The sequence below is a fragment of the Caretta caretta genome, chromosome 2 (assembly GCF_965140235.1).
Source record: "Caretta caretta isolate rCarCar2 chromosome 2, rCarCar1.hap1, whole genome shotgun sequence".
NCBI lineage: Eukaryota > Metazoa > Chordata > Testudines > Cheloniidae > Caretta > Caretta caretta.
In genome coordinates this window covers 39,887,677-39,909,581 of record NC_134207.1, presented here as the reverse complement: position 1 = coordinate 39,909,581, position 21,905 = coordinate 39,887,677, and the positions used below count along the sequence as shown (strand labels likewise).

Genomic DNA, 21,905 nt, shown 5'->3' with positions numbered 1-21,905 from the left:
TGGAAATTATATATAATTTCCTCCATAGGTCATTAGCTGGGTTTGAATACACAATCTTCATTTCCACAGTTCAGACCTCTTTCACTTCAGCTGTAAGAGTAAAGTTGGGCAGGAGATGGTTTTCCCATCCAATGAGACTTTTTGAGATTTCTGAGTTTTCCCATCCCATATTGGGATAAAAGATCACAGAAATATTATCAGCAGTCTGTGGAAAAGCTGGGACTAGAGCTCATGGTCTCCTGGCTTGAGCTCAGTGCATTTTTTCATATACTAAAAAGCATTGTGTGGGAGTCTCTATCCCTCTTCCTCTGAAATCACATGACTGTAGGAGCTTATCACATATTTGCAAGTGCTCCTGCAGAAGGGGCCAAAATCACATTACTTGTATAAATTCAGTAGAGGTGGCAACACTAAAAGCCTTCAAAACTGATATTGATGGTCTTCACAGATGATCAGAGTAGCAAGTATTTCCTGTTGCTAGTTTGTTTTTTTGTCTTTTTCTACAATATGTTATTAGTGCAAACCCTTGCAATATTCTATATAATTAAACCAATTAAGGTTGTTTTTTCTAATGCTCATTACTCTGTGCTGACCCACACTAATTTCAAAGATGTATACTCCTTTCACAGAAGTGAGTGGCTGCAGCAGTGATTCTTGGAAGAGGAAATGTAATCAGCAGTCACTGTCAGAAAACCCTACAGGCCATGCAGTAAAGTACCGAATGTCCATAGAGGTCTTACTCTATGCAAAGAGGTTAGAAAAGATCTGACACAATAAAGTGCAATAATCATTTTTTGGGTGCCTCGATTTTGGGATATCCAACCTGATATGTTGTAAAGGAAACCGATTTTCAGAGGGTGAATGGTTCAGTATTTTCTAAAAATCAAGCCTCTCTAAGACATCAGAAGTGATACATCCCAAATCACTAGTTACTTTAAAAGATCTTGGCCTAAATATTTCACGTTTTTTTTTTTTTAAAAGTGTATAATTATCATGGGGCCTTGCTAGGGATCCACCCACACGTTGTCTGGATAGAAAGGATCCCTTACCCTCTTAGGTTATTCCTAAGCTGGTGAGAGATTTTAACTTTTATTTTGTAATGTGACTTTCCTTGGTTTTAAAAATAATTTGTAGTTATTGCGTATTTGATTAATTGAGACATAGTTTGAATTTTCAATATCTTATTGACTGATACATATTTTCAAAATATTCATAGCAAAATATCAAGTGCTAACATGTTCAAAACATCAGGAAAGATTTAGCAAGAGCATTCGGCTGTGAGAAAAAAAGGAGTTTTTCTAGTTTTCCAGGTCAGATAAGGTGGGTATATTGTTGATCCAGGTGGCAGTAGCTTTATTTACTGAGTAGTAACCCCTCCATTTAATCAAAGTGCTTTACTGATTGGCTGGTGTCAAAAGTTTTGTCCAGTCTTCCTTGACTGATGATGTCATAACGCAGAGGTCAACAAGGTGGGTAGGGAAAATATTGCTCAGTTTTCCACTAGAAAGGTGGAATTTAGTAATATATAATAATATGTACTTAGCAATATATAATAATAATACGTAGCTCTTATACAATGGAAATATCAAGACAGGCTTAAAGGTAGCAGTACTTCTAAGCATTAGTCTAATATTTGACACATTTGGGTTAATTTTCAAAGAATTGCATGGGGTTTTAGTCACATAACTCCTATCTAACTTTAATGGATATAAAACCCCATCCACAGCTTTGAAAATATAGCCCATAGTGTTTCCTTTGTGGCTCTGTGTTCTGAAATGTAATGCATGAGGAGGAAAGCTAGTAAAAACATGTAATTTTTGTGCATTGTATATAATCCTTATGACTGCTCAAAAGAAAAATTAGCATACACCAGGATACATCGTACTCTAGCCATCTGTTCTACATAAAAATCACATATTTTACATTATTTGGGTATTAAAAATAATCACATCTTTAGTTCTCTAGATTTGTTGTACTTCTCTAAAATAGACTTATGTTACCCTCACTTTTGTAGTGGCTGGCAATAAGCCACAGATGAAGGGCAGCAAATTCAAAGGATATTTTTCTGTACCTTTTTGATCATTGATGAAACATTGTTAGAAAATAATTTAGAAGATTTTTTTCATTAAAATATTCCACTATACGTGAGACTCTGTGACAGATGCTATCAGTTTTTAAATTCTATTTATATTAAATATTTAGTTAAATTCAACTAGATTTGGAGCAGGGTTAGTCATTTCTTTGTTAAGGTTGAAAATAGATCCCCATTTGACCAGTGAGCCTGATTTTCAAAGCCCCTTCTCTTTCCTCCTCAAGAAAGCAACCTTTTTGAAAATTTGCATCCCATATCCTATTGCAGGGTAGAGTTTTCTGAGAAGTTTAGTAGAAATCGGGCAGTATTTTAAAGTTATGGTGTTTTGAAAAAATAGCTATAGTTTCCTGTTTTTATTATCTTGTATTTTGTTTGGTTGATTTTGCTGAGCAGAAGTGCCTTTTGGTATTTTGGGACAGTTAATTCAGGGCACAGGTTAAAAAGATATAAGCAGTTTTTAATTGCATAAACAGAAAGTAGTATCATCCTTGTTCCCTCATTATTACCCCATCTACCAAATACTAATATATACCATCTACCAAATATTAACGTTACCTCCTTATAACAAGATTACAAAGTCCCATTCTGTGTTCAAGGGTTCCATTTCCTGTAATCATGATGTCATTTTGATCTCTGTCTCTCTTTCTCTCATATGTAAGCAAATTTGGTAAGGTGCATTATTAAGTTTTAGTGGATAGTCTGTATTTATCTTAAACAAAAAGTGTTTCCTTTCATTACTAACAGTTATATAATTTATACACCAGTGTTTGTTTCACATAATGTTTAAGCTTTATTTAATACCCCTAATTTAGGTTTGCATAGGGGTACTGATTGTCTTGGCACAAAAAATGTATTACCTGTATTTCGGTGTTCTATCTCCTCTGCAGACCCTGATACTTGGGCATCAGGTATTTATAATTAAATGGTTTTTGATGTTTTCATAGGAGATATATTTCAGAGTAACAGCCGTGTTAGTCTGTATTCGCAAAAAGAAAAGGAGTACTTGTGGCACCTTAGAGACTAACCAATTTATTTGAGCATAAGCTTTCGTGAGCTACAGCTCACTTCATCGGATGCATACTTTGGAAAATACAGAAGATGTTTTGAACATTTGTCAAATTTCTAAGTGTTATTGGGTTTTGTTTTTATAATTGTTTCACGATTTGTAAATTTCATATTGTTGCCAACATTGTTAGTTATGGAGGTGAGGGTGTGGGTTGTATGTTTATGCCTAAACACTGTATCCTCCTTTAAAATTATTTAGGGAAGAGAACGGTTGTAAAAACCTGCGATTGTCTGAAGCTGACATATACTGGGGAGGGAGGGAACAGGAGTGGTGATTAAGGAATAACTTTTTTACCTCTTCCAGATTCATCAGTGTCCATAGCACCCTGTGCATGTTATCTTCCATTTCTGATTCTTGCAGTTTGCTCAACTTTCAGAAGAAATATTTCTCATCTTGTTATTGCTCTTAAAGGTCTGTAAGGGTCTTTAAAAATCTGTTGAAATGAAAAGTGAGAAGTACAGTATTTTTTTTCTTCTATTTAGGATAAAATCTTCAAGGTGTTTCAAATAATGCATTGCATAGAGAGAAAGAAAACTTACATACTAATGGAGATTTGTTGGATCCAGCTAAAGACATCTGGGCCCAGCCTGCTTCATCCTTTTAGTTGCTAGCAGGCCTTGTAGGCTTTCTCTTTTTTCTCTCTCACCTATTATTTGAAGCCTTTGTAGGCTTGAGATAATAAAAATGGTCAATACCTTTGAAGATGTATAGTGGCTATCCTTAAACTTAGTTTATTTAAATAGGAACAGAGGTAGAAAGGGTGATCTAATGGGTAGTGTACTGGACTGGGAATCAGGAGACCTAAGTATAATTCCCAGCTTTACCATTACCATGCTGTATCCTTGAGCAAGTAATTTAATCTATATGCTGTGCTTTAGTTCCCCATCTGTAAAATTTTGATAATACCTCCCTACCTCCGAGAGGTGCGGTGAAGATAAAACCTATTAGTGATTGTGAAGGTGCTCAGATACTCCAGCGATGAGGGCCATTGTCTTTCTATCTGTCTAGACAGGCAGGTGACATTACCTCAGCATTGCAACATTCCCTTATTCTAAGGTATCTAGCTACCAAAAGCAAAAGTGGAAATTTTTGAGAATGACAGACTGCTTTATTCTGCTCCCCTTGATAAGGAGTCAAGACATCTAGAAATATAGGGGGAAATTTTCTTCAGCTTTATGGAGGATGAACAACAATAATTAATATTCACTCTTCAGAAAGATACTTCAGTGTTTTTCAGTCTGTGCATCATGCCCATTACTTAAATGAACTACTTAAATGAAGTACTAAATGAACCTGGGAGGCAGTGACCATGAGATGGTCGAGTTCAGGATCCTGACATAAGGAAGAAAGGAAAGCAGCAGTATACGGACCCTGGACTTCAGAAAAGCAGACTTTGACTCCCTTAGGGAACTGATGGGCATGATCCTCTGGGAGAATAACATGAGGGGGAAAGGAGACCAGGAGAGCTGGCTGTATTTTAAAGCATCCTTATTGAGGTTACAGGGACAAACCATCCCGATGTGTAGAAAGAATAGTAAATATGGCAGGCAACCAGCTTACCTTAACAGTGAAATCCTTGCTGATCTTAAACACAAAAAAGAGGCTTACAAGAAGTGGAAGATTGGACAGATGACCCAGGGATGAGTACATAAATATTGCTCGGGCATGTAGGAATGGAATCAGGAAGGCTAAATCACACTTGGAGTTGCAGTTAGCGAGGGATGTTAAGAGTAACAAGAAGGGTTTCTTCAGGTATGTTGGCAATAAGAAGAAAGCCAAAGAAAGTGTGGGCACATTACTAAATGAGGGAGGCAACCTAGTGACAGAGGATGTGGAAAAAGCTAATGTACTCAATGCTTTTTTTGCCTCTGTCTTCACAAACAAGATCAGCTCCCAGACTATTGCACGGGGCAGCACAGCATGGGGAGGAGGTGGCCAGCCCTCTGTGAAGGAAGAAGCGGTTTGGGACTATTGAGAAAAACTGGACATGAACAAGTCCATGGGGCCGGATGCGTTGCATCCGAGAGTGCTAAAGGAATTGGCGGATGTGATTGCAGAGCCATTGGCCATTATCTTTGAAAACTCATGGCGTTCGGGGGAAGTCCCGGAAGATTGGAAAAAGGCTAATATGGTGCTCATCTTTAAAAAAGGGAAGAAGGATGATCCTGGGAACTACAGGCCGGTCAGCCTCACCTCAGTCCCCGGAAAAATCATGGAGCATGTCCTCAAGGAATCAATTCTGAAGCACTTAGACGAGAGGAAAGTGATCAGGAACAGTCAGCATGGATTCACCAAGGGCAAATCATGCCTGACTAATCTGATTGCCTTCTATGACGAGATAACTGCTTCTGTGGATGAAGGAAAAGCAGTGGACGTGTTATTCCTCGACTTTAGCAAAGCTTTTGACATTGTCTCCCACAGTATTCTTGTCAGCAAGTTAAAGAAGTATGGGCTGGATGGATGCACTACAAGGTGGGTAGAAAGTTGGCTAGATTGTCGAGCTCAACGGGTAGTGATCAATGGCTCCATGTCTAGTTGGCAGCCGGTATCTAGCGGAATGCCCCAGGGTCGGTCCTGGGGCCGGTTTTGTTCAATACCTTCATTAATGATCTGGAGGATGGTGTGGATTGCACCTTCAGCAAGTTTGCGGATGACACTAAACTGGGAGGAGTGGTAGATACGCTGGAGGGTAGGGATAGGATACAGAGGGACCTAGACAAATTGGAGGATTGGGCCAAAAGAAATCTGATGAGGTTCAACAGGGACAAGTGCAGAGTCCTGCACTTAGGATGGAAGAATCCAATGCACCACTACAGACTAGGGACCGAATGGCTAGGCAGCAGTTCTGCAGAGAAGGACCTAGGGGTGACAGTGGACGGGAAGCTGGATATGAGTCAACAGTGTGTGCTTGTTGCCAAGAAGGCCAATGGCATTTTGGGGTGTATAAGTAGGGGCATTGCCAGCAGATCGAAGGACGTGATCATTCCCCTCTATTCGACATTGGTGAGGCCTCATCTGGAGTACTGTGTCCAGTTTTGGGCCCCACACTACAAGAAGGATGTGGAGAAATTGGAGAGAGTCCAGCGAAGGGCAACAAAAATGATTAGGGGACTGGAACACATGACTTATGAGGAGTGGCTGAGGGAACTGGAATTGTTTAGTCTACGGAAAAGAAGAATGAGGGGGGATTTGATAGCTGCTTTTAACTACCTGAAAGGTGGATCCAAAGAGGATGGATCTAGACTATTCTCAGTGGTAGCAGATGACAGAACAAGGAGTAATGGTCTCAAGTTGCAGTGGGGGAGGTTTAGGTTGGATATCAGGAAAAACTTTTTCACTAGGAGGGTGGTGAAACACTGGAATGCGTTACCTAGGGAGGTGGTGGAATCTTCTTCCTTAGAAGTTTTTAAGGTCAGGCTTGACAAAGCCCTGGCTGGGATGATTTAGTTGGGATTGGTCCTGCTCAATTGGCAGGGGGTTGGACTAGATGGCCTCCAGAAGTCCCTTCCAACTCTGTTATTCTATGATTCTATTATATGATTCTACTTTTGTGTTCGCATATGACAAGTTTTCTGGGCCAGTAACAATAAGGAACAAACTTTTTCAGAAGAGGAAATGTAAACAAGAACTTTTGTATTGAAGCTCCAAAGGGAAGTATGGAAGGACAGTCACTTGTCTGTCCATTATTCTTTGTTTTATCCTTTCATTGAGCATTTTCTTGACCTGTATACTGCAATATATGTCAGATTATTATAGTTGAGGTTAAAGTTGTAACTGTCTTTTAAATAAATTTTCTGTATCAGGTAGTAAATTAGGTAGTTGGCATATTTCCACTTTGTACACCAGGAAATATTTGGGATTTTATATTTCTGGCCGGTTATTTTTGAGTTTGGTCTCTTTTTTTTATAGTTCCTGTGCCTGCTTTTGATTTTACATGGTTCTTTATCAGTTCCAGAGTCATACTGACAATGTAGTATAATGAAAAATAAATAACATGTCATTAATGGCTGAAACAATCTGAAATTGAAGATGCTTTGTTTCTGTTGGGTTTTAGCCTCCATTTAGAAAAAAAACCAAAAACCTAATTCTAACAATTTAATTATTTTGAAAAGGAAGTGATAAAAATGCTCATTTTAAAGACCATGAGTTATTATTAATCTATTATAAAATGTGTGTTATCTATAATATTAACGCATTAGTAAAACTGCACTCAGTGGTCAGGAGTGATCAATTATCTCTGTTTCTGGGATCAAAGCAGCCTAAAACTATAGTATAAAACCTAGCTGATTGGTAGTTAATTCAGTACAGTACTTTATATAAACCATAAAATCAGACCTGCTTTCTGATGTTAGTCAAACTATCATCTTCCGAAATATTTTTAATTACGAAGAAAACATAGACATTCAAAGCAATCTTCATATAATAGAAGTCTACCACTGGTCATGTATTGAAGAGAGAGGTTGTATTTTTTAATTATTGGGGTAGCTGGTAGTGACTGCTATATTTAGGTTGTCTAACACTTTTCACTATAAAAAATTCTCATGACCTTTTTTGAGCAGTGCTAACTTCTTCATTGTTTCAAGTATGCCTTTGAAATTCAGCAGGGAGAAAGCCTAGGGCCAGAGAAGTGCCTTTTCTTTGTCCCATGAAATTGTGTTGGGTTTAGCCAATTTAAAAATTACCATTTCCCTTCTGTCATTTGCATTGTCCACAAAATGGTTTCAGCCTGCCAACATAATAACTGAACTTTAACATTCTAATCTAAATCCAGGCCCATATCACTGTCAAAGCACCATCAGTGACAATACACAATGAACTGGGAAACCTGGGAGCAGACAGCATCTCAGGGGCAGAGAAGGGGATCCAGCCTCAGCTTCCCTCGACACCCTACCTAACACATGACCCCAGTGGCTCGCCTTCCCATCTGGGGGCATCATTTAGGGCAGTAACTTCCCCCACCTCCAAGGATGGGGAAGAGAGAGCTAAGCAAGGCTTTTCCGGGCAATCTTCTGAGTTGAGCACATTGCCCAATGCCCAGTGGTACTATGTCAGACAGGAGCATCCCCTACTTCCTTGTGAGAGTGAAAGAGCTGAGCCAGGAGGTTCCACCAATCATCTCCTGAATCCAGCACATATGGCCTCAGTCTTCCATCTCCTCTCTGGAATAATAACCTTCTGCTTCTGCCAGCTAATGTAATTTAATCCATTAGCTCAAGTGAGAGAAATCTGTGCTGCAATGCTTGAGCTTAATGGTTCAAACATGATGATGGTGCACAATGAGAAGCCAGGGGGAGGGATAGCTCAGTGGTTTGAGCATTGGCCTGCTAAACCGAGGGTTGTGAGTTCAATCCTTGAGGGGGCCATTTAGGGATCTGGGGCAAAAATTGGGGGATTGGTCCTGCTTTGAGCAGGGGCTTGGACTAGATGACCTCCTGAGGTCCCTGATAATCTATGATTATAGAATTTATTTTAATCTTTTTCCTTAAAAAATAAACAAAACAATAATCCCTAGGATGTTTCACTGATGAAAAACATTATTAAGGTTGCAAAGTTAAGCACTCAAAACTTAGGAAATGACAGAATTAAGTTTGCCTGTGCAATCTTTAATTACACAAGCACCTTCTTTTTCCCACGGTACCTCAGCTGCACTCAGTGCACAGGATGGGAAGTATTCTGCTCTAAACATTTGGAAAGTGTATAGAGATTGAGACAGGAAGAGAAAGAATATTCTGTTGGTTAAGGCAATTAATGCCTGCATAAACATTACACACAGGAGCCAAATTAAGGGTGAACAGGCAACCTAATTTGTCACATGTCCTGACTTCTGGGCGCTTGACTTTGCCACTCAATGTTCTGTTAACAGGTTGTGTGGGTTGTTTTTGTTTTTAATTTAATAAAAGACTTTGGAGGGGAGGCATCATGGTGTAGTGGATAGCCTGGGTGCTGCATGGAGAGTTGGAGATCTGGTTTCCATTCCCAGGTCTGCCACTGAGTTGCTGTATGGCTTTTGACAAGTCACTTCATCTCTGTGTCTCTGCTCCCTCTCACCTTTCTATTGTCTGTGTAGACCAGGGGTTTCAAACACACAGGCCGCATGCGGCCCATGGAGTTATTTCCTGCGGCCAGCCATAGGTGCCGACTCCACCGGCAGCCAAGCTTCTCCCCCTTCCCCCGAGCGTGCCACGTCCCTGTTCCTCCACCTACCTCCCAGCACTTCCCACCACCAAACAGCTGTTTGGCTGCGCTTAGGACTTTCCAGGAGGGAGGGGGGAAGAGTGGGGACACAGCACACTCAGGGAAGGAGGCGGAGAAGAGGTGGGGCCGAGGCAGGGATTTGGGGAAGGGGGAGGAATAGGGGCAGGGAGGGGACGGAGTTGGGGCAGGGACTTTGGGAAAGGAGACTGGGTCATCATTTTGCTAGGCACTGTTCAAAAATATAGTAAGGGATAAATCCCTGCCATGAATATCTTACAATCTAGTGCAAAGTTTTTGATGGAACTGGGACATGTCAAATTCAATTTATTTGGGGGCTATCAAACATCCATTAGATGGGAACAACTTTTCCCACCTCCAGAGATGGGCAGGATTCAAATTAGTGACCTATAATCTGGGAGCATAATATAGTAAAATCTCATTTTGTGGGCAAGCTCGTGATGTAAAGGTAAGGAAGGTGTCATTTCATTAGTGAAAACCTACAGAATCATAATTTCAGAGGTATCACCCTCTGCACCATGGCAGGGTGAGATTTGCTGTCTCCCTGACCCCTGCTCTGGCTCCCAAATTCAGCTCCACTGTTTGTGGAAATTTTGATAATAAAGTGTCAGAAAAGGGATGAGTTGGATCTCATTTGAAAGTCCTTTCTCCTATGAACACAATGGTACCAAACATGACAGACCTAGAACAATTATGTAGCTTATATTAAAAAAAAGTTTAAAAATCAATGTTTTAAATTATATTTTAACACAGGAATGCATTGCTTGCATAAAAAAGAAATTTATTTTTGGTAATCGAAGGGAAGTTAGCCTTGACATGTAGGACTTAAAACATTTGTTCATCTAAGTCATCATCAGCGTCATCTCCATTTAGGGCATCACTGCTAGACATGTCACAGTGATTCTTGTCTGTGCCACACTTGCACATATCAATACAATGCAGGCTGCTGGGCAAACATTTGCAGGGTGGTGAGCACCTGGTCTTTGCATACAAGCAATTGATTAACTAATGGATTGATTTGGCAGTGCATGGTATTTCACATCAGTCCATCCTGCATGACCCATCCATGCCCGATAGAGGAGAATCGATTTGAATGCACTTGATCATCCCACTCATTCCATTGCTTGATAATCCTCTTCTTGATAGCACCTGTAAATGCACCTCTGGACGGTGGCAAGTTTTCTTTGGGGTGATCATTAGGGCTAGCAGTTATGACTGGCAGGATGTATACACGGGTCATTTGCTCTGGCAGCTGACCATGTTGAAACGTATTTTTTCCCTGAAAAGATGTGGTATGATATGTACTAGATATCCAGATCATTTGAGAGTACATCTTCTCCCTCTTCATCTGAAGCCATACTCAATTATTTTTCACCTCTGGAGTGCATTAGTCAATTAAACCAATACTTTATTGAAAACTGGGTTTTTGGCTTCAGAATTTTTGGACATGGTAGGAAAGTATGTGTGTCATGAAGTCAGGAAGTGCTTTCAAGGAACAGTTCTTTGCTGATCCAGACAACACCTGAGGCTGGGACTAGTCTCCATTAATATGCTCCTGATAGCAGACCATAACAGTAGCATGAAGAGTACCTGTGCCATCTGCTGTATCTGCAAGGAAGTCTAAGTTATTGGCAGCACAAAAATATAGACCTTCCCTTGACAAGAACTGGGGAATGTACAACCCTTCATTCAGTTCCATGCAGCTAAGAACATTGCTTGCTATTGCAGTCTCCAGGCAGAGTACTTTGTTGTAGTCACTGGAGAAGGAAATGCTGTGCATAAGTTGCACAAGGAATTTGCTACAGGTTTTGGAATGAATTGTTAAACCAACAGCCATTTGTAGTGGTAGATTGTGCATATGCCTCACAGTTGTCATGCGTGTGTTGAAAACCTGCCTTTCACTCAAGCACTCGAACATAAGGCTTTGTGATAAAATGGCAGCCTTGTGCTCCAGTTGCTTACTGTCATGCTTGCTGGTGCTGAAGTCACTGTGATCACAGATGCACCATTTAAAAAAAGAAAAACAGGTCACTCGGTATTATTTTTTCAGATTTGGTGTGAACTGTGGATCCCCGAAACTCCCACATACTGCAGGACACAATGCTTTTCCGTAAACATTTAGCATCTGGAAACAGTCTTCATATTACTGTTGACATCAGCTCTTTGGATAGCGCCACGTCTTTTGCAGCTTGTAAGTATATGCGCTGTGATTCATTTCTGTGGATAGGATTGCTAAAAACTACATCCACATCCCACAGTTCATCTTCAAAAAGTGCTTTCAGAGCTTTTCTGCTAAGCATTTGTTCCTCTTCAATCCCATTCAAAGCACATATTTATCTGTACTTAGCATTTGCGTCACCCATCGCCACCACTTTTCCATCCATTTGAGCCCTCTGTGATGCAATTTATGAACTCCAGATGAGTTGCACAGTTTACAGTGGTAACATCAGTATTGGTTTCTGTTGCTTTTACCTTTTGACACAATATATATGTTATAGGTGTAGCACTTGATGTGACACGCAATATCGTATGCATGGGCATCTTTTGGATCAATGCACTCGCTTACCTTTATTTTCCATGCAAGATTCTTGCTAAGAATGACTGCTTCATACAGTTTCAAGTCTGTCTTATGCGTCAAAACTGTGCTTAATGGATACTTTTGGGCTTCTGGACAACTGCAAAAGAAGCAGGTATTCTTCTCGAAACGCATGCCAGGGGACCTAGGATAAGGTGATTCTCGCCCACAACTGGCAGTTGTCTTCGCATCTTGAACTTTTTCCTGATGCTCTATGTACATCTTCTCCAACCTCGCCAAATTCAGTTTATTCATGCATTTCTTATAGCCTGTAAGGTGCTACCAAGTATTTAACCAGGACTTCCACAGTAGTATTCTTCAAAGATTCAGCTACTCTTTGTCTTTCCATTGATTCCTAAAAATGATCAAGATGAGAGTAAAAACGAGAAGGTTGTAATAAATTATTTTGGCATTATAATTACGTTATGTAATATATGTTATGTAACTATGTGCATACCGTTTGTGGATGGATTCCAGTAATTTCTGGCACGATGCTGGTGTCTTCATCAGTGCCTCAGTACAACTCTACTCATAGTAAATAAAGTTGATAATCAATACCACTGAAACACTTCTTTTTTTTTGCCAATGATGCCAAATCAACTTGATGCATTCCTTCCTTTTATAGTAATTTGTAACATTAAAGAAATTAAGCAGGTATAATTTTCTGAGACTGAACTGATAACACAGTACTGTCAACTGAGGGCCACAATTTATCTTTGTGAGGGCTGCATGTTTGACAAGAATTGCTTAAAGTATAATTTTAAAAAGTTTTTTTTTAAGCATTCTCTTGAATATATAGCTACATAATTGTTCTAGGTTTGTCGTGTTTGGTACCATTGTGTTTGTGGGAGAAGGGCTTTTGAATGATATTCAACTTGTCCCGTTTCCGACAATATTATCAAAATTTCCACCAGCTGGAGGACTTGGAGCAGGAAGCCAAGGGCAGGAAGTCTCATCTACCGCACTGCAAACAGTGACACCATTGAAATTATTATTCTGTAGATTTTTACAAATCAAAAGTCACCACTCCTATCTTTCTGTCATTAACTTGCCTACAGAATTACACACGCTTCCAGATTACTACAGGTGAAAGGCTCCATAGCTCCAAAGCAATGTTCTGAGGCATCCAATCTCCGTTAATGTTATACTTTGATAATTATGTTTGCTTTCTGAAAAGATAACTTTATTAAATCATTTTTGGACCATATGTAGGTAGGGCTTCCACTCTCTGGACACACTGCTAAAATCATCCACACATTGCTATCAGTCTAAAACACGCTCTACATCTTCCATACCCTATTCTTAAAAGGACAGCTCCTATTAAACAAATACAAATAATACAAAAGCAACAATAAAACAAATTATTAAACCAAGATTCATATTCATTTTAATAAATACAATTTTCGCAATATAAAATTTTTCTAACAATTACTCTTATGTCCACTAATTTTTACTTACACATACACACAAAATTTGTCATATTCACATGAATCATCATCAGGTTTTGAACCCACAACCTTCAGACCTACTGTACAGATCCCTTACACTACAGCTGTAAGAGTAATGGGGGAGATATATGTTGTTGTTCCCTTTGTGAACCAGCTTATGCAGAGTGCTATAGCACTCTCATTGCCAGTGGGTTGCACAAGTATTTGTGAGACAGCAGTGCAATGCTGGGCATCAATATTTCTGGTTTCTATTTGTGGCTGTGCGAATGGATTCTGATCCAGTGGTTACAGACAGCATCGATAAATGTAACAATGTCCTGTTTGGGTCATCTGTGTGTACTGAATCCAGTACCTCTGAATGTAAAAGTGGCCTCTTCCACTTGAGGTAAAGAGCCAAATCTCTTTGCACAGAAATACTCACAGTCAGAAACTTCTGTATGTATAGCTGCTAGAAGGTGATGCAGAAAGATGTTGCAAAGTCAATGAGTCTTGGCTCTGTTATAGCTCTATTCCTGGTTTCTATTCAATTATCTGTAAAATGGTGAATGATATTTACCCCAAACAAGGTATGAAAGCCTGGCTCATAGTATGGGTTGTGAAAGGCACAGAAATATTAAGAGCATTCAGTGCAAGAGAAAGGAGTAGAACTCATGGGCTCTTGGCTTGCTGTTTAGTGTGCCTAACACTAGACTACAGAGCTTTATGTTCTTTTTCTTTTTTCCCCCCACTTTGCTCCCCAATATATGTGAAGGCTGGAGTGAGGGCCAAAAGCATATTATTTGTCAGAATGAATACATCATAATATATAATTATCCCATAGGAACTCTCACTGACTTCCGTGTGGCTTCCTGAGGAAATATGTGAATCCTCATGAGTAAGTAAAGTCCAATTACAAGAATACAGTCAACTTGAACTGCACTCAGTCTCACGATTATAATGTTCATCTCAGTTTTTTTAAACTGGGTGGCTTTCAAGTTAGCAGTGTCCTTGCAGCTGGATTTTACTTAGTGATGTGACTGCAAAACAATTACAAAAATTAGAACAGCCTTTGGTGCACTTATTTTTCTTTTATGACAATGTTGTATGAAAGTCTTATCTCTATAATTAATCTTTTAAGTCTTTCCAATCATAGACTCTCAACCTGGAAGCAGTTACTTATGAGCATGTATTTATTCCTGTATGGAGTCCCATTGAAGTCAATGAATTTTGCAAATCACCTTTTTCTTTTTTTAATTTTGTTTCCCTTCTGGCTATGTGACAAACCTATACAAACAAAAATGGGAGATGATTTCTGGAGGAGATGCAGGGGAGCTGAATATGCCCAAAGTACTATCTAATACACAAAGTTAAGACACTGGAAAAGATAGAGAACTTGTTTTTTTTTTTTCTCAAATCTCTTTTGGTTATTAAAACATTAGGAGTTACTTATAACAATGTGATGTTAAAAAATGTAAAGTGAAGTTTGATTTTTTAAGTAGATAAAACAAACCTTTAAATCTAATCTATTATATATGCCCTGTTTTGATTTTCCAGAAGAGTTCTTTAAAATTCTCCATGTGCTCATTTAGATTTAAGTGATCCTTACTGCTGGCTACTTTTTTCCTGTCACGAACAGATGATTGGTCTTGAAAACTAAAACGAGCATTGCACATATTTTAGTCTTGACAGTTATTTTTCTTAGAACTTCCTCCTTAGTGTTCCCAGTTGAGCTAGCTGAAGTCATTGGTGTAAAAGATAGGAATTATTCATGATATTAAAAATTTTAGAAAGATATTGCTGAACAATTTGTATATTAAATTGACCATATGGAATTTTCTCTTTTACTGCAAAGGGGAGAGGAAATAAGAGAAATTATGACCAGAAGAAACCTTTTCTGCATTTAAAACAATTAAAAAAGCACTGTATAATGGGCACCATTTTTATAGTTTCAATAGCTATTAAATACGCTTAGAGAAATTTTTGCTGTAGTATCTGAGATCCTTCCAGGTTAATTAGATTAGCAATAATGAAGTTTCCAGTGGACTTTGTGGAGTCTATGGTTTTTCTCTCTTTTTGTGTTATAAAAAGTTCTGTTTGGGGTAGTTTATTGGTAGTTTATTGGATAAGATAGAGAGGGGATGTCTGATGTGAATATCATTCTGGCTAAGATGGAAAAGTTTTATCAAAGAGATTTATGTAATGTTTCCTAATGGTCATCGGACTCTGGATTAATACATGTCACAACCAAACCCCTTAACTGAGAATGGTTTTGTGATCTTCACTGTCCCAAAGAAATGCAGTTACCTCCTTATTAAAACATGTGAAAGGCTTACTGAAAAAAAGTTCAGTCTTGGATCATTTATACCCCTTTTTCTTTTCTTGTCACCTTCTTCTCTTTTTCCTATTTGCAAGAATAATTACCTCTCTGTCCCATACCTACTGATAACATCAGCAGTTCCCTAAGAAGCCCTTTGTAAGGATCGCTGCTCTGGCCGCGTAGGTGGTGGTCTACAGACAGTTGTCCCTTATTCCCCATAAGCTAGCTGTATGGGACTTCATGTGCTTTTCTCCAGGCTTTGTGCAACTTCTGCAAGTGTGTACTCCAACCAACGGAACATTTGTAGTTTCAGGAAAGTGCAGCAGTATTATATATTACGTCACTGACTGGGGAAGGGAAGTCTTACTACAACCAGGACAAAAGCAGGAAAAGCTAGAGGGGAGGCAAATACGATTTAAAATTAATCAAAAATAATTATAATTACATCAATATAACTCTCTTATTCAATAAGGCTATAAACCTTTTTATGACATTAGTTCACTGAGCATAAATACACTTCAGGTTCCCTGAACTTTAGTTCATTTATTTCCAGACAAATTTTTTAAAGATCAGCAGAAAAATTGGTGTGGTATTAGGTTTTTTTCTCCCTGTGTAACATACAAGGTGTCCTGCCATCTGTCCTGTTTCAGTACACTGCCTCTTGTTGCAGTGTTCCCTAGTATGGTACAGCTTTGTGTAAAAAGCTGCTATAATTTTTCATAGCTATATTAAGTCTTTTGTATGTTTACCCTTACTATAACAACACCTACTAGTAATCAAAAGGTTGGTTCTCAATTAGGTTTAGCAACAAATGTGCAGTAGAGTTTATCTCTAAATTTTTGATGTGATAAAATGCTGATGGTAACACTTAAGTGCATCATTACCTTTCCCATCAGATTCATCATCTGATACAGCTGTGGTACTGTTGTCATCTGCTATTTCCCAAGCCATAATTTCCATGTCAGTTTGTGGCTAAACCCCAATATCTTGACAAACCCTTTTTATTCAGTTCAACATTGATCTTTCATCTACTGCATACTTATAACCAGCAGTTTTTTGCCAAAAAACTGACAAGACTGTATTGGGCATCATCAACAGCATCAGGCTTGATTTTGGAGAGCAAAGATGAAACAGCTGTTTCATTGTCCAGTACTCATGCATTCAATATATGGCCATAATGTTTTCCATCTTTCTCTTGCTATTATAGTCTTGATGCTTTTCCCTACACATCTAATGGTGTTACATATACTTCTACGTTGTTGAAACAATGGTTCAGAACTAGATTTTGTCTCTTAAGACAATTTTTTCCATCATACCACTTTCATAGAATCATAGAAGTTTAGGGTTGGAAGAGACCTCAGGAGGACATCTAATCCAACCCCCTGCTCAAAGCAGGACCAACCCCAACTCAGTCATCCCATCCAGGGCTTTGTCAAGGCGGGCCTTAAAAACCTCTAAGGATGGAGATTCCACCACCTCCCTAGGTAACCCATTCGAGTGCTTCACCACCCTCCTGGTGAAATAGTCTTTCCTAATATCCAACCTAGACCTCTCCCACTGCAACTTGAGACTATTGCTCCTTGTTCTGTCATCTTCCACCACTGAGAACAGCCAAGGTCCATCCTCTTTGGAACCCCCCTTCAGGTAGTTGAAGGCTGCTATCAAATCCCCCCCCTCACTCTTCTCTTCTACAGGCTAAACAATCCCAGTTCCCTCAGCCTCTCCTTGTAAGTCATGTGCCCCAACCCCCTAATCATTTTCATTGCCCTCTGCTGGACTCTCCAATTTGTCCACATCCTTTCTGTAGGGGGGAGCCCAAAACTGGATGCAGTACTCCAGATGTGGCCTCACCAGTGCCGAATAGAGGGGAATAATCACTTCCCTCGATCTGCTGGCAATGCTCCTACCAATGCAGCCCAATATGCCGTTAGCCTTCTTGGCAACAAGAGCACACTGCTGACTCATATCCAGCTTCTCATCCACTGTAATCCCCAGGTCCTTTTCTGCAGAACTGCTGCTTAGCCAGTCGGTTCCCAGCCTGTACTTTCATCGTGCCTCATAGTCTCTGGTCATATTTTCCAAGACACTGCTTTAATTTGGCATGCCAGCACTCTTTGCCATGTCATATCCAGAAATGCCAAATTGTAGAAGGAAAAGATTCTCAGCAGTAGGCAGTAGGAAAGGTGCAATCATTTTTGCCATATAAAATAGTCATAAAAGGATAAGTGGCTAAATTTTCAAAAGAGAAATACAGTATTACTAAAAGTGTCTTGACAAAAGTGTGTTTTACAAATTTTCCTATGACCTACCTTTCCGTATGGAAAATAACTTTATGGCATAACCCTTGTCTTGCTTTTTCAATGCTGACTGAAAATTCCTTTTACGTTGCTAGGGGGAGTGACTTTTAGGGCTTTCTGGTGCGTGGCTGGTGTCTGATTGGCATATCCTGGGGTCTTCTATTTGTCTACAGCAGTGGGGCTGCTCTTTTCTGTCTCACATCCCACTGTAGGTGCATTCAGGTTGGTTTCTTTGGGGTATAATTAAAGCATGCTACTTCCTCAGTAGATGCTGGATTTTTCTGATGAGTCGTTTGTTTTTCTTGCACTAACTTATTTTCCTAGTGGAGTTCCTAAGCATAATTAAAGGTGTTTAGCAGTCACTCATCCATGGACGATATTTTGTGTGTATGCACATTGCTTAATTCAATAATCTGTATTCCACTGTGGGAAATTTACAAGCACATAACCCCTGCCTCCCACAAACTGTTCCCCACAAAGATTCCTCATGCAACGTGTGAGGTTTCTTTATCCTCAGCTATAGGAATTACATTATCACTCTGATACCAACACATTTAAACAACAACAAAAAACTTGATTAAAGTATGTGTAACTTTGCTGTCTGGTCTTCAGAGAAACTGTATCATCTGTAAATAATGAAAAAAGCAAAATCAGCATTGGGAATGTGTCGTAGTTCTCTCCTACTAATGGTCAGGCATTGAGAAAAAAAATCTCCTATTTCCCAGCGACTGTTGCCAGCTGTGGTATAGCTTCTAAGACAATTTGAGGGGCTGTTTACTTAAAGAGCCTAATGATCAATTTTGTAGCAATGACCCACAGTCCTGTCATTTTGATTTTTTGAATAACGTATATTAAAAAGAAAATGTGTCTTGATGGCTTGAAGACATAACTTAGAGCCAGGTACTCTGTTTTCTAATCTCAGCACTGACACTGACTCACTGTTTGGCCGTGGGTAAATCATTTAATCTCTCTGGACCTGTTTCTGCACTCCATAAAATGGGAAACTAACACTTACTTTAGGAGTGGATTCTAATACCCTTATTCATATTAAGCAATATTTTACTTCATGTGTAGCTTCATTGATTTTACTCGGACTGCCCAAGAAATAAGATATTATTCAACATTCGTAACTGTAAGAAGGTGGTCCTTCGTATTTAAGTTATAGATTTCATCCTTTTTTTTTTTTGCTGTAAAGCACCTGGTATACACATGGCATTATGTAAATAATAATAATGTTTACTTCATCCAACATTTTGAGGCTTAATTAGTCAAAGTTTGTAAATTGCTTTGTAAATAAAGGACTGTACAATTTATTATTATTTATTAAAATGTCTTAGAATTCATATCTCACACCAACATCTTTCAGTTTCTGGGAACCTCAAACTTCCAGACTTCAGTCTTTCTTTGGTCATTGTCATTTGTCCAAATGTATTATTTAAGTTTTGGTTAGTTTACAGATAAAATATTACAATTTTACTGTCTTTGACGTTTTTATATTTCAGAGCATTTTCAGGAACAAAGAAAGAGTTGCATGCAGAAATCTGTCTCTAAAAACATTTCAGGATTTTAATCTATTTCATACATACTGAAGGAGTTCAGTCTGCAAATTTTTTATATTATATGTGCTTGAATTATAATTTCAAGTTATTTTTCTAGGAGATTTTTGGGGGGAAGTAACAGTTTATGATACACTTTCTATGATGATGTAATGTTCTATCATATATGTTCATTGTCTCTGAATTAGTCACCATGTAGAACTTGCTTTTTTCCTGTTTCTAGCAGCCTGTAGGAACTCTTCCTCTTGGTATGCCACTAACGAGAAAAAAAGAGGATGAGGTGTCGGTTGGAAGCATGCCTTTGGCAAAGCAGCAGTCAAATCAAGCTTCTGAGTATGCCAGCAGCCCTGTCAAAACAAAAACTGTAACAGGTACGTTCTCTTTTTAATTGAATCTAGCCATTTCGTCTTTCCACCCCCACATAACACACAAGCATTTTTAGCGGCATCACACTTTTCAGACTTAAACAGTTCGTTTTAAAATGTTCATTTAATTTACAATTTATGTAATTAAAAATCATCAGGTTTTTCATTTCTAAAACACATTTTATTTGCCACTTGTTTTGCTATTAATATTGAGGTCCATGCTCTTTCAGACAGTGCTCTTGCTAAACTGGGTGAAGGAGATGCATTTACAGTAGAATTTTAATGATTGTCTTGATATATATTGTTAATGGGACTACTTACATAATCTCATTCTGGCATGTTAAGAAGTCTTATGTTTAAATAAAGTACAATGCAATACTTTCAATTCCACTTAGTTATGGAAAATGTATTAGCCACCACTTTGTTTTCTGTCTTTAACAAAAACTTAAATGCTGGAGTAGTTTGTGGTCGTTAACAAATGTCTATGCTTATGTTGTAGTGTGCTGTTACTGATTGTCAACAGACATGACAATCTGTTCATTTCTGTGCCATCATATCGTGCTTCAGTTATTATAAAAAGACACAAGCCAACTAATTGATTCTATTCATTTAAAAAGTGTAGTAATCCTTATAAAATACACGGGGCCAAATTCTGCCTTCATTTACACTGGTGTATATTCCATATAGAACTTATCGTTGTCCTCATTGCTGTGTACTTCTGTCAGCACTATATGATTGACATCTTTAGGAATTTGGTTTGGAATCTGGTAAAAATGATGCATGGGTTAATAGGTTCCCAGTTGATGAGTGATTTTTCTGCAGAATTTGTTATAATGAGCACTACTCCCTCTGAAGATTTGTTGTCACTACAACTTGAATAAATGAGATGTTTCTTCTTTTGCTTTAAGTGCTTGTTATCTGCACCTATCAATCTGCTCTCATTGATACCCAGGATTTCAAGTTTATAGTTGTCCATCTCCCTCATGATCGCCGAGATCTGTGATATTTGAAACATTGTTCTCATGTTCCAGTAACCAACTCTGAAGTGTTTTCTTGTGCTAGCATCAAAGTTTTTGGGTTGTCATGCAGCATTAGGGGTCGGCAGAGTTAATTTTTAACAGAGTGGTAGCCTGCTTCCATTTCTGTAGGCAGTAAGATATTTCTACAAAGCCAAATTGTTAGCCTTGTGTTCAGTCCTCCCCACTTTACCTGGGCTTGGGACCAGCAGCCACATCAGTGTGCAGCAGATGGGCTTATGTTGCAGAGCTAGCAGCTGAAGCTGCTGCTGTGATAGGAAACCACAGAGCTGTTTACCAAGTGACTAAAAATCTGTGTGAAAATTTCAAAACAGGACATGACCAGTAAAAAGCAAAGATGAAAAAATGCTTACAACTGAGGTAGAACAGAAAAACAGATACTCAAAGCATTTCAAAGAAGTGCTCAGTAGACTCAGCCCCACCACAGCACCAGATTTGATGAAACGTGAATCTGATCAACTTGACATTGACATTGATCCAACAGAGGTATCAGAAGCAAAGGCTGCAGTCAAAGAGCTGAAAAATAACAAAGCAGTGGAGGATGATCAAATTACAGCAGCAATGCTAAAAGTACTTGATACCCGCATCTAATGAAATTGACAGAATTGTTCAATGAAGTTTTGGGGAAAAAGAGCCCTCTTGACCAGTGGAAATATGGAATCATCTGAATTATCACCAACTAGCAGCTCATTTGCACCAGAATCAGAAGGGAGTGCTGGAGATATTTGGGGCATATATTTTGGATGACAACACACAGATTTCCACATGAAGCGTGTCAAGTGAATACGAACTGATTTAAGGAAATGAGGATGCCTTAGAGCCAGGGCTGGCTCTACCATTTGTGCAGCCCCAAGCTCTGAAAAAACCTGTTGCCGCCGAACTGGTGCCGCGGATGGCAGGAGAGAGAAGCTGCTGCCGAATTGCCACTGCCACGGAAACTCTGCTGCCCGTTTCCGACTG

General features: G+C 39.0%; 1 protein-coding gene across 7 annotated transcripts in view; it reads left to right on the top strand.

Annotated features, from left to right (window-relative positions):
- Window positions 1–21,905, top strand: part of VPS13B (vacuolar protein sorting 13 homolog B) — a 940,751-nt gene that overhangs the window by 470,764 nt on the left and 448,082 nt on the right. For 6 of the 7 annotated variants that reach the window (XM_048841327.2, XM_048841325.2, XM_048841329.2 and 3 more), the window contains one exon: window positions 19,767–19,914. In XM_048841327.2, coding sequence (XP_048697284.2) covers window positions 19,767–19,914 — 148 coding nt within the window. The remainder of the gene's footprint in view (window positions 1–19,766; window positions 19,915–21,905) is intronic. The other variant, XM_048841328.2, reaches the window with a different exon arrangement.